Raw genomic sequence first — 17,347 nt, forward strand, 5'->3', positions numbered from 1 at the left:
CATCACCATTTGATGAGTACAACTTTCATAAAACAATGTTTCTCATTTTATTTTTCTTTTTCTTTTTCTTTTTTTCCTTTTAAGACCGAATACACACTAGAGGTGTACAAACCGGTATAAAAGTTAAAACCGGTTTGGGTTAAAACCGGTTCGGTTTGATCAATAAAAGTCAAAGCCGGTTTATAATCGGTTTCAGTTCAGGTTGAAACCATTTTCTCGACTTGTGATCGGTTTGGTTTGGGTTTTGATCGTTTACTGTTCGGTTTTGGTCCGGTTAACCGGTTTTTGGGGAGAAAATTACAAACCGGTTCCAAACCTACGATTTTAATCGGTTCCAAACCGGTTTCTATATAATCGGTTTCAAACCAGTTCGATTTTGATTTGGTTTTCTAGTCTGTTCGGTTAACCAGTTTATTTGCCCATCTCTAGTGACTATCACGGTTTGAGCTTATTAAATAAAAATAATAATAAAATGTGAATTATATTTAAAATCGTATACTGGACATTCCACCGACCCATGGATTGCGGCGTCATGCTAGTCATATGTTGAAAAAATATTCTACATTACATGACCACATGTGGTTTTTATTTTGTACCAAATCTATAACCTACTTTTCGTTAAAGGCACAATTACCAAAATAATTTTAACAATAATAAGTAAATAACTACAAGCTTGATCTTTATCAAATAAATAATTATACATAATATAATCAAAACACATTATTTTTTAGGTTCATACTTCTATTACTGCTATTGATGTTGCTCCTGCTGCTATGACTATAGCGACTACTTTTACGATTACGATTATACGACTACCACTAGCAATAATAATAAATCAAATAACTAAAAAATTCGATACTTATCATATAAATGTATATTTGATACATGAAATTGTATGATTAGGAAAATGAATTTTTTTAAAAATACGATTTTGTTTATATAAAATTTTAGTTAAGGAGTCTATAAACAGTAAAAAAATATTTTTTTTTTGCTCACTGTCGTATATTTTCTACAATTATTAGTGAAGTGGTAGAGGGATTCATTATTCGCTTATAATTCCTCTATTTTTCTAATGACTAAATATTACACTCTACGCACATTGAACTCGTAACTTTTTATTTTTATACTTTAGCCATTCAATTATAATTGTTTTAACAAAATTATGATATTTACCATCTAGCCCAATTAACTTTGGTCCACAAAATTCTCCAGTCCATTCCAAAATCAAGCCCATTTTTACTTCATCTTCACAAATCACAACCTTCGAAACAAACCACTGTCTGTGACAACGAACCACACTCCTAATTGAAGATCGCTGGTCATCTGGAACAAATTTCATCACTCTTCGTTCACTTCAAATGTCACGAATTAATATTATTATTAATCCCATCCGTCGCTATAACATCATCTCCTACACTTCAAGATATGTAAGTTCATCAACACCATACTCCACACCCATATTAAATTCATCACACAAATTGTTCAAATCCACACCCGTTTCACTCCAAAACCCGTTTCCACAAATGGGTCATCACTATTTTACTTTAATTCCTTCTCATTCGCCCGAAGACGCCACTGAAGCATTTGATCAAACACCTGGTGTGCATAATAATAATCCTACTGTTTGTGTTCCAATTTCAACTAATGGTGAGAAATTATACAACATTGTTATAGATTCTAACCCGAATAATAATATTATCATGGAAACAGCTCTTAATGAATCCGGTATTCAGTTAACCACACCACTAGTGGTTGAGGTTTTAGAAAGCCTTAAGTACATGGAGAAGTTAGCTTTTCGGTTTTTCACATGGGCCGGGAATCACGAAAACTATGGTCACGAACCCGAGGCGTATGACTTGATGATTGATATATTGTCGAATACCAGATACAAGGCGAAACAGTATCGTGTTGTGTGTGATGTTTTGGATTACATGAAGAGAAGTAATAAAACCCGTGTCTCGGTTGACGTGTTGTTAAAGATTTTGAGACAGTATGCGGATAGGCATTTGGCGCATCTTCATAAGTTTGCGAAGAAGAAAAAGGTTAAGTTGAAGTATATGCAGCCCGAGACCGACGCGTTAAATGTGTTACTAGATGGTTTTTGCAAGTGTTGTTTGGTTGAAGAAGCGGAAACCATGTTTTTGAAAGTCAAAGGTAAAGTCAAACCTAACGCCAGCACGTATAACATTTTGTTTTTCGGTTGGTGTAGAGTGAGAAACCCGAGTAGAAGTATGCAAATTCTTGATGAAATGATTGAAAACGGTTTTACACCGGAGAATTTTACTTATAACACTGCGATCGACACGTTTTGTAAATCGGGGATGTTATCAGAAGCGGTTGAGCTTTTGGAGTTCATGAAGTCAAAGGGTACACTCATGTCATCACCGACTGCTAAAACTTATGCGATCATGATCATCGCGTTTGCACGTGCGGATAAATTGGATGAATGTTTTAAACTTGTGGATGATATGGTGAAGAGTGGTTGTCTGCCTGATGTTTCAACGTATCGAGAAGTTATCGAAGGGATGTGCTCGGTTGGAAAAGTCAACGCGGCTTATAAGTTCTTGGAGCATATGAAGAAAACAGGCTACCCTCCGGATATTGTGACATATAACTGTTTTCTAAAGGTTCTGTGTGATTGTAAAGACAGCGAAGAAGCGGATAGACTTTACAACCACATGATTGATGTCGGTTGTGAGCCGAGTGTTCAAACGTTTAACATGTTAGTTATGATGTTTTTCAAAATGGGTGATGTGAACAGGGTGTTTGAGATGTGGGGTGAGATGGATAATAGAAGGTGTGTTCGTGATACGGATTCGTATTGTGTGATGATTGAAGGGTTGTTTGGGTGTGGAAGAACCGAGGATGCTTGTGGTGTTTTGGAAGAAGTGTTGAATAAGGGTATGAAATTGCCCTTTCAAAAGTTTGATTCTTTTTTGATGCAACTGTCGAGTATCGGGGATTTAAGAGGTATTAATAGATTGTCTGAGCATATGAGGAAGTTTTATAATCCTGTTATGGCTCGTAGATTTGCGTTAAACCAAAAACGAAAAAGTGTTAGTTTAAGAGGGAAATAATCCCAATTGTGTGTAATTTTGGTTCATTTTTACTTGTATTAAGTTTGAATATTGTAGCAACTAAACCTTTAAAGTTAAACTCCTATTGTGATATTGTGAAAGTTTCAGTCAGAAAGAATTTTAAATACTATGTAAATGGGATCACAAAATTTTGGCATGTTAAAAATCATGTTTTTAATATGGAAATACATATATATGACAAAAAATGCTAAATCATCTGTTGGGGCCCTTCAGTGAGGAAAAGTTTGACTTTTGCAGTCAACAACTGCAATTGGACTTGTGCAGGTAAAATTCAAAATCTCCAGCAAACTTTTAATTCAAAAAAAAAGACTGAATTATTTTCAAGTGGATGGCACTTGAGGTCATTTTTCGTTAAAAACCGCTGGGCATTAACGTCGGGGGCTAAACATGCAACTCGCTCACAATTATTGGACTAAGTTTCCAATTTTCCGTTCCTAGAGACCAAACATGCAAATATGATTACACCACATGAATTATTTGTGCAATTAACTCTTTTTGTTATAACATCGTATATTGAAACTGAATGGGCTGGGATCGCCAAAACGGATTCGTGCCACTAGCGTTGCAACTCGCATAACATATTCGGGTCATGTTGCGAATAAAATTGACTGTCAACTCATTTACCTTACCATCTCGTTTACAAATCATCAATTTATTATGTGATTTGTATTTGCTTTACATGTATTAACCACAATCAAACTAGTATTATGTTTTTCAACGTAGATAATTAAATAGGTTGTGTCCAGGCTACGTAATAACAATAATAGATTTTCAATATCTGGATGATAAGTGAAAGACAAGTTGATGAACAAGGGTACAACGCAATACCAAACATTATTTTTTAATAAACACAACAATACAAAGAAGAAAGAAATATCAACATCACATAAAAACCCTTCAAATCAATTTAGCATTTAGAATTTAGAAGTGCTACAACTCCCATGAGATTCCTTTGAAGAATTAGAAAAGTGTGCTTCAACATGCGCACACGAGACCTTCATGTGGTAATATCTGGACTGCCATATTCCCAATTTCGATCTAAGTCTACTCTTCAACTCGACATCTAACACGATGTCATCTAACGATCTAGCCAATTCCATACGCAGTGCCACCGCTCGTGATAACTCCACATTATGTGACACAAGATCCAACTTAAACTCCTTTTTTTCCCTTTTATGTTGGTGCCATGGCCCGATGACGCCACTAGCAACCGTCACATTCTCAAACAAAATCTTGATATCCATCTTCTTGTATCGAAGATGCATCTTTTTGTTGGGGTTGAATGACTTAAGAACAAGAGTGTAAGATGCATTGAGGTGGTGGTCCTTGGTTAAGCTATAGCTATTGATTGAGCCATCTTTGATATAATAAAAGGGCCTTTTGGGTTTGATGCTTAGCCAAATGACTAGGATGGTTAGACCGGTCATGATAATGAGCATCAACAAGACCGTAACGATGGTCTTTGTGAGCATAGAGCATCGGGACGGTTGCGCTCTAGCCATTGTGTTGGGAAATTACAAGATTTGGGCAACACCATCAAGATGAGTTTTGGTGTTTTATAGTTAGCAAAAAGTGGTTTATGAGAATCTTGTTTACTGTTTCTTTTCTACATGCACTCTTGGAACAATTGTTAGCGAGTAAAAATTCTTGAATTTGAAACAAGAACACCTTCTTTTATTGGAAAGAATTCTTGAGTAAAGTGAGATCAAACTGCATAAAAATAGTATATAAATAAAATGAATCTCACTTTGGATAATGTACTTGTTTGGGTGCACTAAAAGTATCCTATTCCTAACTCATGAATATTTAGATAAGGGTATCGGTTTTTAATAATTTGGTCCACTACAAATAAAAATTGTGCTTAGCTTCAAGATAGAGGAAGATATCATTCACCCAGAAGTGTTATAGATGAAGAAACCTTTTAGATTCTTATCCAAGGTTTAATCCTGTTGTTGGTAAATAGTTTACCAATAAAGTATGATAGTTTTTTTTACAAATAATCTTTATTATAAACTTCTATATTAATTTTGATTTTGAAGAGTACAAAAATATTCTTATGTTCCATGTATTGGTCATCACCCATCAATTCCATTCTCATTTAGCAATGGGCAATGATCGTGAAGAGGGGTGTTGTGATTCTAGGTGAGTTCGACTTCATGTAATCTTGAGTTCGGTTCGTTAAAAGCTTTATGTTTAAACCTCAAAATTGACTTGTGAATAAGTTTTTAATTAGAAGCTCGCCCCAATCTAGGCTTATTTGTTCAATATTTTATTTATAACATAATCATATGTTGATATAAATAGATGGGATACATTTGTGTAACTGCACTCTAATTCAAAGAAAACTATAATCTTTTTATTGAAACAAACAAACAATGAACAAACATGATACAAAATATTTAGTTAATCAACAATCGATCTAGGCAAAGACTACTAGCAAACAGAGATAACAATCACACTCAATAACCAAAAAAAGGAAAAAGAAAAGAAAGAAAAATCAAACTATATCAAACCCTAGATCATAAACAAAGAAGAAACGAGATATAAAATCAGGAAAATATCTCAAATCAATAACTTGTGTCTTTCACACTCTTTGTATGCTATAAATAACAAACGCATGGGCCTTGGGCCTTGACCGTCATAAGCTTCCATCTATCCAATCAGACTTTAGCTCATCTATCCATAAGCAAGCCATCCAACAACATTAGCTTTAAGCCCAATAAATCTCCAGTGACCAACCCTAAGCATATGATGAAAACATAGGAGAACATTAAACAACCAACCGACATATTTGGATTGGATATAAAATTGATAAATACATGTCATTTTTCAGCAGGTCCCAACATTTGGTATCTAGGCGTTAATGTTAATGGAGGAGGCCGTGTCATATAAATGAAAGAAAATCAAAGTATTTTCAGTAGGACTGGCAATTGGGTACCGGTTAAAGACACGATAAGACCTGTTAATCAAAAAAGTGCGGTATGTGAATTTTTATTTTCTTAATTAATTGAAATTAGTTGGCTAAACTCCCTCGTTATCCCTTATTGGTACACAAAACATAAAATTGTCTTATAGTCATGACATATAAAGTAGTTAAACGAGTCGTATTCAAGTTTGATATTTGTGTTACGCTCGTCGCCTCTTACCTGTTAAACCTGTTAAGACACGAATTGTCAGCCCTAATTTTCAGGTGCCATGATGTTAAAGAAAAGGTAAATATGGATATCTAGCTAATAGTCATTTTTTGGGTGAAACGTAGTATATACTTAGGGTTAGGCTAATCGGACTTCTCTTCTTACTTGCCATGCCCCTCTCCCCACCCTTCTTAGAAAAAAATATAATAATTCATATTATCACAATGTAAAGATCGACAATATCAACTTTCATTTTCACTGTCAAAGACGCTTCCAGTCTATGTTCCTTACTTTCATGTATGTCATTTAAAAACAAAATACACTATTTTGATTGTGATAAAACTTAGTCCTTTGTTCGTTAAGGACATCATGTAAACTTACGTTTTCATTTAACTAAGATGGTAATTTGCAACAAAAATAAAGGTTATGACCATTCATATTGGTGAATTGGTTTGGGTTGGGACACTATTTAAAAAAAAAGAAGAAAAAAAAACCTCAAACCCGGCCAAACAGCTCGCAAACACAAACTAATTGCTCACCACTTTTCAACACGATCATGGCCACATGTCACTAAATGAATGGTTCACATTTTAATTTATTTTTCTTTTTCTTTTCATACTAATTAATTTTAACACTAAAAATGTTTTTCTTTAATAACTTTTAACAAATAAATTTTTAAAAAAAAATCTAAAAGCGCATTCTTGTTTAGGTTTTTTTTAACACACCGATATAAATTTTATTAAAAAACATAAGATTGCAAAAAAATATTTTTTTATAATAAAATACATATTAATCATTACTCATTTACATTATCCGATACTTGTAGCTTCGTATTGGTTCATGAGATATTTCGGTTAAAACTTATTATATAAACAATCTAACATTATATGATTATATAAGTCATTATCCGACGCTTGTCAACTTCGTATTGATTCATAAGATTTTTTGGATAAAACTTAATATCTAACAATTTAACATTATCTGATTATATAATTCAACTTTTTCCTTATAAATATGGTATCATATCACTTAAAACATTTTTAAATTAAATTTATATTGTTTATTTTTAATTAAAGAAATTATGTTTTATATTTCTAAACAGTTTTAATAAAAAAAACAATTATAATTCATATTTATTTAATAAAAAATAGTGAAGTTTGGGTTGCTAATGAGTATGAAAAGTTTAGTTTGATTGGACTGTGTTGGTGGAAAAGAGAGAAATTAATCTTATTATAATAAAGTTTTGATTGGGTTAGTTTGTAAACGAGAATAATCGCATCAACCAATATATCGTGGTTTAAATGAATAAAATCTAGTTTGTTGTTATAGAAATAGTAGTGATTTTCCTCGAGCATATTCCACAAGATGTCATTTTCTTAATTATTTTATTTAGGCAATAGAAGGATTAACAATTAAAAATAATAAAAAAGAAAGAAAAAATAAAAAGGGAAACTAGTCACTGGATATCCCATGGAAGATTCTCTGCAATATACCTAAAATTCTAAGCCAACGCCACCACATGATCACCATTCACTGGTTCACTACAACCTTATATCATCATCACCACCACCACCTTATAAATCCTCTCTCTCCTATATATAAATATATTATTACCGGTCGCCGGAGAGACATATTCATGGCACAAGATGTTCATGGTGGCCGCTGATTCTACTCAGCTCGTTAGCATATGATTGAGTACTCTTGGAAACGTGTGGGTGGTGTCACTTATTATGCTTTAAGTGTTGTAAATTACTTAAAAATGGGTGTCTTAATTTGCCTTTGTTTGATATATTATATACAGTATAGATTAATACTTTTTACGGATCTTGTATCTTTTTGTACTTTTTATGAATCAAGTTGTGCGTCTTTTGCACGTGTTATTGTTTAATACTTTAACATCAGGATGTTTCTTTTTGTGTTGATATTGTTTGACATCAGGTTGTTTCTTTTTGTCATGTTATTGTTGGACATTAATTTGTTTACTTTATCTTGTTATTGTATGACATCAGGTTGTTTCTTTTTGTCTCGGTATTGTTTGACATTAGGTTGTTATTACTTTTTGAGATCATTACCTTATCTTAGTGTTTTAAAATTGGCCTAGGCGGTCCTTAAACGCTTTGATTTTGGCTAGTCGGACCCTCCAGGCGCTAGGTGGTATAGTCGGGTCAAATTGGTTCTCGTCGGCCTAGGCGGCCAAATAGTCCATAAGGTTTTTTATAATGTGATATGACCCAACACATTAGGTGCAACTACAATTTTTGACTTAGATTACTGATGATCAGACAAATCCATCATAAAAATTCGTTGATGTTTCATTTCCAATTCCATGACGATCACGACCAAATGACCAAAATTTGGATGTTGCACGAACAATGTTCTATGTTTCAACATAATTGGATTTTAATTAACAAATATTTATGATAACTTTTGCTCAGACATTGAAACATTGCCTTTTCTTTGAGGTTTATTTCAACTAATGCTTTTGATAATGAAATATGTTTATAAAACTTTCGTAACAAATTGAGGATATATTTAGATTTTGAAATTAATTCATCAATTTGATAAAATAATTCATTTGTGAACTTGAAAATTTATTCACTAAATTTAAATAAACAATTAATTTCAATTAGATGGTATTAACAAAATCATGTGTTAACGTGGTTTCTTATTAAATTAACGGATCTACAACTTAAACGTACATCTTATCACTTGTATTTTAAAATCATCAAATTGAAAACATATAGGCTATAGTTATAAAAATATACGTGCGACGATTCATGACATGAGACTACAAAAAATCGAAAATAATAAGGTTACGTGTTTTATAAACAGGAAATCCATGTTCTAACGTTAGACATGTGATAAAATGTGTTGTCCGTTTAAGTTTACAGGATTAGACAACATTTTATTTATATTTATAGTTTAAAGGTAGTTATTTAAAATGTGATAATTTAATTTTTTTTTAAAAATTTTGCATATCATCTTGCTATTCATTCCAAACAAAAAGTGAACTTATTATCATTTCTAAGTCACTTTATTAATTTCCCTCAAGTGTCTATTCTCGTTTCTTGTTCTCCAATAATTTCTATTCAATTATTCAAATCTCGAGCTTCATATATTTTTCTTTGAACGACCAATAAAAACGACTATATTAAAACCACCACAATTACAATAAAGTTGGGCCTAGCCAGAAGTTAACCCACAGCACCAAATCACTGACAGGAAACAACACAACCAAACAAAACCATCTAGTTACACATTAAATCTACTCCAACCCTTTCATAACAAAGACACACTACCCGATCTATTTTTAACCCAGAGAAAACTAAGAGCCTTAATACCCCCCCACCGCCCTTTCCACAGTTACCACATGGTCATTAAACACCATCTCGTTCCACGCCTTCCATAAGCACCACAACGAAGCAAGACAAACCGCGTGAAAAGATTTCGCCTTTCTTCTAGGAAACTTAGTATCCTTGTATAAGTCAAGAATATCTCGAATGTTAAACGCGAAGATATGAGGAACTTTACACCATAATGTAATTGCCTGTCATACCGCCTAAGCCAAACTGCAAGAAATAAAGACATGCTCGGTTGTCTCGTTCGACTCACCACAAGCCGGACAATCCACCTGACCAACAATAATACCTTGAGCTTCAAATATAAACTCAAATTCCATAACTGAACGAGAGATAATGAATCAAATATATAAAATAAAAATCAAAACACACACCGATGGCAAAAAAATATATATTGCACTAAAGTAATTGATTTTAAGCGTACTCGGATTAAAGTTGCTCACATAAAACAAAAAACAACCCACACCAAATCACCATGCACTGCTCATATTTTCAAATGAACTTGAAGCATGTCATATTTTAAATGTATTTGGATTAAAGTTGTCTTCTACATGAATAAACTTATGTGACATATTTGGGTTCACGTATACAACATGGTAACCTTCCAACCAAACATGATTATTTGTCTTTAAATTTTAGTATGTAAGTTGTACATTGTAAGACCAACCGTTGTGGGTTGTGTGAGGGCTTTAAGGAGGCTAATTAGAACGAATGTTTTGAACTAGAAAATATAGTAATATACAATCTTTTGAATTTTATCAGAAAGTGCGTCTAAAGTAAAATAAAAAGAAATATATTGCTTTTATTTATTTATTTATACCGGGTAGTTTTCAAATTTTGAAAACGAGAACATTTTCCCACCGTTACAATAATAACTAAAAAAAATACAATATAAAATGCAGTTGACAAGATATTTAATTTAATTAATTCTGCCTTTCGACGTCACACACACAAAGCCACAATATCCATCCATCTGATCTAGGGTTTCTTCACTCTTAATAATAATAATAATAATCTGCAGTTATTATCATTTGAACAGGATCCGGAGCGCCATGGGTCAGATCCAGTACTCCGAGAAGTATTTCGATGGTACCTTCGAATACAGGTAACCAACCCTCAGTTCACTTCTTTGATCGTTATCGTTTCGATTATAATAATTTGTGTTTTGAAATTGTTATTGTGATTGATAGGCATGTGGTTCTGCCTCCAGAAGTTGCCAAGCTTCTTCCGAAGAATCGCCTTTTATCAGAGGTATATTCTTCATTTTCATAACTTATTAGCTTTCTATAACTTGTATGTTCAATTTGATTGACTTGGTTTTGATAACTTATTAGGTGGTTTCCATAGTTTATATGTTTAATTAGTTTGCGCCTTTTGTTTTCCTGATTAGTTTGATGTTATTCGGCACCAATAGTGTGTATCTGATTAAATATTGCTTTCACGGCTTGATGATCAATTGATTTTGTAGTAGCGTTGTAGAACTAGCGATTAATAGGGGTTAATTGGTTTGGAATTTTATGTATAATTTTTCAAGTAATTCAATTCAATGATTTTGAGCAATTTTTTTACCAGTATCGGTTTTAGGGGCCGATTTGGTGAAACTGAATTGGCAGCTCTTTGATTTCTAATTAGTCGTTGGTTAATTGGCGACTGATTTGTAGCAAGTTTTGATCAGGTTTAGTTTTAACTTATATTGTTGATTTTGATAACTTCTTTGGTTTTCATAGTTTGTATGTTCAACTGGTTTGTGTCTTTTAATTTTCTGATAAAATTGATGTACGAAACCTATTTTTGTTACGGATTATATAGATTTGCATTATGTAAACTGTAAAGTACTTTATTTGATCTCCAATTGGAATTGATAATCTGATTTTACTTGAAATGATGCTTTCACAGCTTGTTGATGAACTGATTTTGTTTGAAAAATTGATAAATTTTTAGCTTTAATAACCAATAACCTTGATTTGTCCCTCCGATTAAGTTGTTTTCAGATCAGAGATTGTCGGAATTCATGTTATGCTTGATAACTTGTTAGGTTTTAATAGTTCATATGTTCAATTCGTTGAGCTAATTGACAATGTTTTGAAGTATGTACGCTTAGATTAGCATATTTAGCATGTGCCTTACGAATTCGAGATAAACTGATGTAGGAAACTCTGAAGTTTTAGTATGTGCAATTTGAATTAGAGTAATATTTATTTGCCACAGATTATATATCTTTATTGTGTAAAGTACTTAATTTGATCTTCCAACTTGAAGTTATTACCTTGTTTTACTTGAAATGATGCTTTCGCAACTTAATGATGAACTGATTTTGTTTGAAGTATTGATAAAATTTTGGCTTTAATAACCAATAAACTCTTTATCCCTTCTCTGATTATCCTTTTTTCAGATCAGAGATTGAACCATCGTAGGAACCCATGTCAATTTCGATAACTTTTTTAGTTTTTGTAATTCATAGTTTCATTTGTTCAGTTCATCGAGTTAACTGACGATATTTTGAAGTGTATACATTTAGATTAGCATCTTGACATCTTCATGATTAATCATCAAGATATTTAGCATGTGCTTTTTGAATTAGAGATAAAATTGCTGTAGGAAACCTTAAACTATAGTATGTGCCATTTGAATTAGAGTAGTATTTGTCACAGATTATGTATATCTGTATTGTGTAAGGTAGTTAGATTGATCTTTTAAATGGAAGTTATTAAATGGTTTTAGTTGAAATGATGTTTTAGCAGCTTGATGATGATCAAATGATTTTGCTTGAAATATTAATAATTTTCAGGCTTAACAGATAAGCCCTTTTATCCCTTTGATCAACCTGTTTTATACTATCAGAGATAGCATTATTGTAGGAGTCCATGCGATGCTTTATTCATTCATGTTCTAAGTTCTCCTAAGTTTAATTCGCAACAAACCATTTGTTTAACCCGGTCTGCTGAATATGGTTGATGATATACTTTGGTAATGAGCCATGAAAGTTTTGTGTGTATGCAGGCAATTATGTATTAGAACTTTAGAAGGCTTTTTAGGATATCATATTAACCATGATTTTTTGTTCTTTAGTCCTAGAAGTTTCATTGACCTGTGTTTGTAACCTCTTGTTTCATTATTGTTAACCGAAAGTCTTAAGTTTGTATCTAATTCTAATCACTTTATAACTAAATGTGCTGATAAAGGGCTTTGATTTGTTTGTGTAGAGTGAATGGCGTGCGATTGGAGTGCAGCAGAGTCGAGGATGGGTGCACTATGCTATCCACAGGCCCGAGCCACACATCATTCTTTTCAGGAGGCCATTCAACTATCAGCAGAACCAAGAGAACCAGGCTCAGGCTCATCAGTCTCTGCTAGCCAAGTGATCTGTTTCGTGTGAACCCACATCTCATTTCGTGTAGAAATGAATACATGATGATAAAAACAGTTTTTATTCTGGTCTATGGATCTTGTTTCTGATTGTTAAGTTACTGCAATCTGGTCTTTTATCATATTTTTAGAATGTTAAAAAGTTGGATTGTGTTGCTGGTTTGTTTCTCTTTGCTATGGAGAAATTACTACTGAATGAATGAATTTGGAGAAAATTACCTAAATAGCCTTTTTGAAGTGAGAGAAAAGACAATCTAGCCCGTGAGATTTCAATTTCCAAAAATAGCCTACCAAATCCAACGTCCTTGTGAGTTTTTGATATTCCCTGTGAGTTTTCGTGGACGAATCAAAATCTGCCATGTGTTTTTCATTCCCACCTACCACGTTAGTATTCATCCTAAATTTGTCTGATGTATTACTTTTGACATCAAATATAACCTAAAAAAACCAACTGTGATGTTTCAAGCTGTTTTTATCGGCAACATGAGTTTTCAAAATTATGGTTTTTAAAGTTATTTTGAAATTCATCTCTAAAGATGAATTTCAACTTCGGAAAACAAATGGTAGATCTTGATTGGTCCACAAAAACTCACAAGGAATATCAAAAAGTCACGTGAAAGTTGGATTTGATGGGCTATTTTTGGAAAATGCAATCTCACGGGCTACTTTTCCTTTTCTCATGAATTTGACTTATACTGCTCTTCCTTTGTGCACATGATCATTTATATTTCAAAAGGGCTATTTAGATAATTTTCTCATGAATTTGACTTATACTGCTCTTCCTTTGTGCACATGATCATTTATATTTCCATTTTCTTTTTATCTTTATTAAGTGTAGACTGTAGAGGTTATGCTTTATTTTATGTTTTGATCATGTAAAACTAATGACTTCAGTTTAATCCTCTAAGCTTTGAAAAACAGATCAGTTGTAAGTTTGCAATGTGTGTTGTGTCTCTGTGTGTGTAAATCATAATGAATCCATGTGGTGTAGAAGATTGAAAGTGATGAATTCTTTAACTGGATTAGTGAATTCCACTAACCATCTATGGCCTTAGAATGCACTGACACGCATTGAGGATTTGCATCACTATCATGTCTAGTAAGTGATTTTAGTGTTTTCAAATCATTTTAGGCAGTTGAGATTTTTTTATAAAAAAAATGGAATACAGAATAAACATTGATACAAACGAGTTAGGATGTGTCAAGTGCTTGCCCATACAGCCCATTCGAGTCAACTATCTTTTGACATCAACGAACCTTGGGAGGTTCAAGGGGGCATTGCCCCTGGTGGAAATCTTGATGCCCGTTTGGTTAAAACATCATTGAGATCTGATTCGTCAGTAGATTCTTATCCATCAGCGGTAGCTGCATGATCAATACTAATTGTGCGTCTGGTAGCAATTGACCCATCAAAAGTAATCAAGTTGGTAAATCACTCCTGATTTCACATTTGAACCTGCTGGATTGGGTTAAAAGATTAAAGGATTGTTCTAGCCTTGAAAGGTAATGATAAAAGCAGTTATATTATAATATCATTAGGTTTCTTCTCTTTCAGGTTTTATTCATTATAAATAGATTGAAATTTGTAGATCTATGTAATTATCGTTAACACAAGTGTTACACTTACGTGACACAATCAGAGTAGAAATAATCATAGTTGTATGTATTTTTGTGGTTTGAACTTGTATATGCAATTGTAAAAATGCGATGATTAATATTTTGTTATTTCTTTTCAGATTAAGGTTTAAGAAAACGGTAATCAATTAATCTGACATTTAACCTTAAACGATTGATTTTGTTGAACGTCAAAAGTCAAACAAATTAATATACCTCATGTAAATAGTTTATTTACATAACATTATGTAAATAGTTTATTTCAATCTCGTATAAAAAGGAATAATATACCTTTTACATGAGGTAGCTTAAGGTCGTTTTACCCCCTTCTTTGTAAATTCTGACATTTTCAAGAAGCAAAACACAGCATTATGGGATGGCGACCACCAGTTACCCAACCTCATGAGTCAGGACCTATGCAGTCATGTGCCATATTGACCTGTCGTTATATGACAATATGCAAACAAAATACTTCAAAATTACAGTTACAATGAAAGTAAAAATTATTCACATACAAAAAAAGAGTCACTTTTAGCCCATTTTGGAGGTGCATCAGTGGATGCTTTGGTATACTCAATAGACATTTGCTAGTGCCTACTGCCTAATCGAGCTCACAAAAATACAAGTCAATTAAAGCCTAATTTTGGTTGTTCGTATAGCACCAAATGACAACACACTAACTCAATAAACAAATAGTTTGGCTCTAAACATATTCTAATTAAAATAACCTAGCCAATCACAAATAGAAACTAATGAAAAACCTACATCCATATGATTTTTAACGGATTTAGGTCACCTCTTCTACTTCAAACACAATCTGTCCATAAATTACAAATTTAGAAATTCAGTAACCGACTACATCAACTTGCTATTATAAAAATCAAACTCATACGCTTGCATAAGATATAAAACAATAAGTTATTCAATAATCGTTTGGATGTTTTTAATGGAATTGGTTTAACTTAAAAAAAAACAATAACTTGTAAAAAGATTGAGAATTATTGAATATTGATGGCTAGAAAGAATAATCAAGCACTGGATTACCATCCTTTAATCCACCAAAGCCAACATCACGCTTCTCTGTGTTCACAACTGTCGGACACGTCAACTGCCATTTGCAGAAGAAATCAATGTACAACATCACAATCACTTAACATATCACAGATCTGGACAGAAATGACACAATTAACTGAAGAATGGAGTTACCCTTATGAACTCGTCCACCATCTTCAAATCGCCCATTGGGACATCTAGTCACCATGAAAACAGGAAACATAGAGTACAAATTATAAAATACATTGAAATTAAAAATAAATGGAAATAATTGATGAAATTAAGGTTTGAGGGTGATAATATTAATACCGGAGGCGGAGGGCTAGGTTTGGAGAAGTCGAGGTTGTCAAGGACGACATTAGCAAAGGATTTGAGTTTGTCGGCGACGGACTCCGGCTTATCGGAAGACATTAGACGGGAATTGAATTAGGTTTCGGGGTGAATGACAGTGAAAGGGTAATAAAGCCGCCATACAACACTAATTCTAAACATTCGAGATTGGTTTTATGTTTAAATTTTGAATTTGTGGTTGATGCAGTTAGCCGCCCGATTTCTAGGTTGTGAACTTGTGATTTGGGGGTTTAAGATTTTATGAATTAGATAGTTGTACAACATGCATAACTTTGTTGTACCTCTTAAAGTTTCAGCAATTGAACACTCTCTCTCTCTTATATACATTAATAGATAAATAACACACACCAAAAAGTGGAACAATATAACTCATATATTAACAATAAAATTGAAATGCAAGAGTCACATAATTCACCATGTTAATGAAAATGTTTTACATAGTTTAAACGACCCAGAAAAACAAAGCATGCATGGAAACTGAAACAACTGACTCGAGAAAAACAAAGCATGTATGGTGGACGGGAATATTAACACGAATGGGACGACCAACTCCTCCTTATGATACTTAGTAGTAGCTAAACACAAGCATACTTAATCCTCCTTATCGTAGCCACCCAGTTATCTTCTGAGTCATCTTGAGAACTACCAATCTATATCATGTCGTTTTAGTGCCTTGGACCGTTTGTTAATTCTTTCAACCTTGCGAACCTATGACAAAAGATGTTAATCAATTATTAAGTACTATCAGTAAACACAAGTATGAAAAAAGTATTCATTTCCAAAAACTTAATAACACAAATCACCATGACACAAAAACTATATACAAAAAAGAAGGTTGTGTGAATCTTATCTAAACTAAAAAATAAAATGACATTTAATTATTTCCAAAAACTAACTTCAGTTCTCTAAGTACTTAAATCCCTGCATTATGAATAATAGCATAATGTCTATTTATTTACTCATATTCTAAAACTTCTATTCACTAACGCAAGCTTAGTTAAAAAAAACTCAAAATACATTTTGCAAATGATCCTAAATCAGCAACTGACTTAGTTAACTCCATTGATAGTGTGTGTCTTTCTTAAATTGAAGATAAACCAATAAGATAAAAATGATACAAGTTCAAAGCATGCAATTCGATGATTAATACTAAGGATACATGATAAAAAAGCAAAAATCGGTTGAAATACCTCTCGTTGATGAGTCTCAATCAGCTTCAACTCTCTCTTTCAAAGTTTGATTGGATGCCAAAAACATTCGCAACTTCTGCCTGTATAAAACGCAGTTTATAATAAAAACATGAAGTAGCAACACAGAAATCCTCGTCAAGACGATAAAGATAAATTATTAAGGGCTTGGATTCCAAGTTTGT

The 17,347-nt window shown here is 32.9% G+C and overlaps 3 protein-coding genes across 3 annotated transcripts; 2 read left to right on the forward strand and 1 right to left on the reverse strand.

Annotated features, from left to right (window-relative positions):
• Nucleotides 1–1,159: 1,159 nt before the first annotated feature.
• LOC143553202 (pentatricopeptide repeat-containing protein At1g73400, mitochondrial-like) lies at nucleotides 1,160–3,094 on the forward strand. The gene has a single exon (XM_077043239.1). The coding sequence runs from the start codon at nucleotides 1,359–1,361 to the stop codon at nucleotides 3,075–3,077; it is 1,719 nt and encodes a 572-aa protein (XP_076899354.1). The 5' UTR covers nucleotides 1,160–1,358; the 3' UTR covers nucleotides 3,078–3,094.
• Nucleotides 3,095–4,012: 918 nt separating this feature from the next.
• LOC143553222 (uncharacterized protein At1g08160-like) lies at nucleotides 4,013–4,600 on the reverse strand. The gene has a single exon (XM_077043256.1). It carries the CDS (start codon nucleotides 4,598–4,600, stop codon nucleotides 4,013–4,015), a length of 588 nt encoding a protein of 195 aa, XP_076899371.1.
• A 5,960-nt stretch (nucleotides 4,601–10,560) lies between these two features.
• Nucleotides 10,561–13,141, forward strand: LOC143553203 (cyclin-dependent kinases regulatory subunit 1-like). Its single transcript, XM_077043240.1, has 3 exons — nucleotides 10,561–10,696; nucleotides 10,782–10,842; nucleotides 12,795–13,141. The coding sequence occupies exons 1-3, from the start codon at nucleotides 10,644–10,646 to the stop codon at nucleotides 12,951–12,953; spliced, it is 273 nt and encodes a 90-aa protein (XP_076899355.1). The 5' UTR covers nucleotides 10,561–10,643; the 3' UTR covers nucleotides 12,954–13,141.
• The last annotated feature ends 4,206 nt before the right edge of the window (nucleotides 13,142–17,347 follow it).

Source organism: Bidens hawaiensis, unplaced genomic scaffold, assembly GCF_021521415.1.
Source record: "Bidens hawaiensis isolate Kalapana, Puna unplaced genomic scaffold, B.hawaiensis_p1.1 tig00017158_1, whole genome shotgun sequence".
In the NCBI taxonomy this organism is placed as follows: Eukaryota; Viridiplantae; Streptophyta; class Magnoliopsida; order Asterales; family Asteraceae; genus Bidens; species Bidens hawaiensis.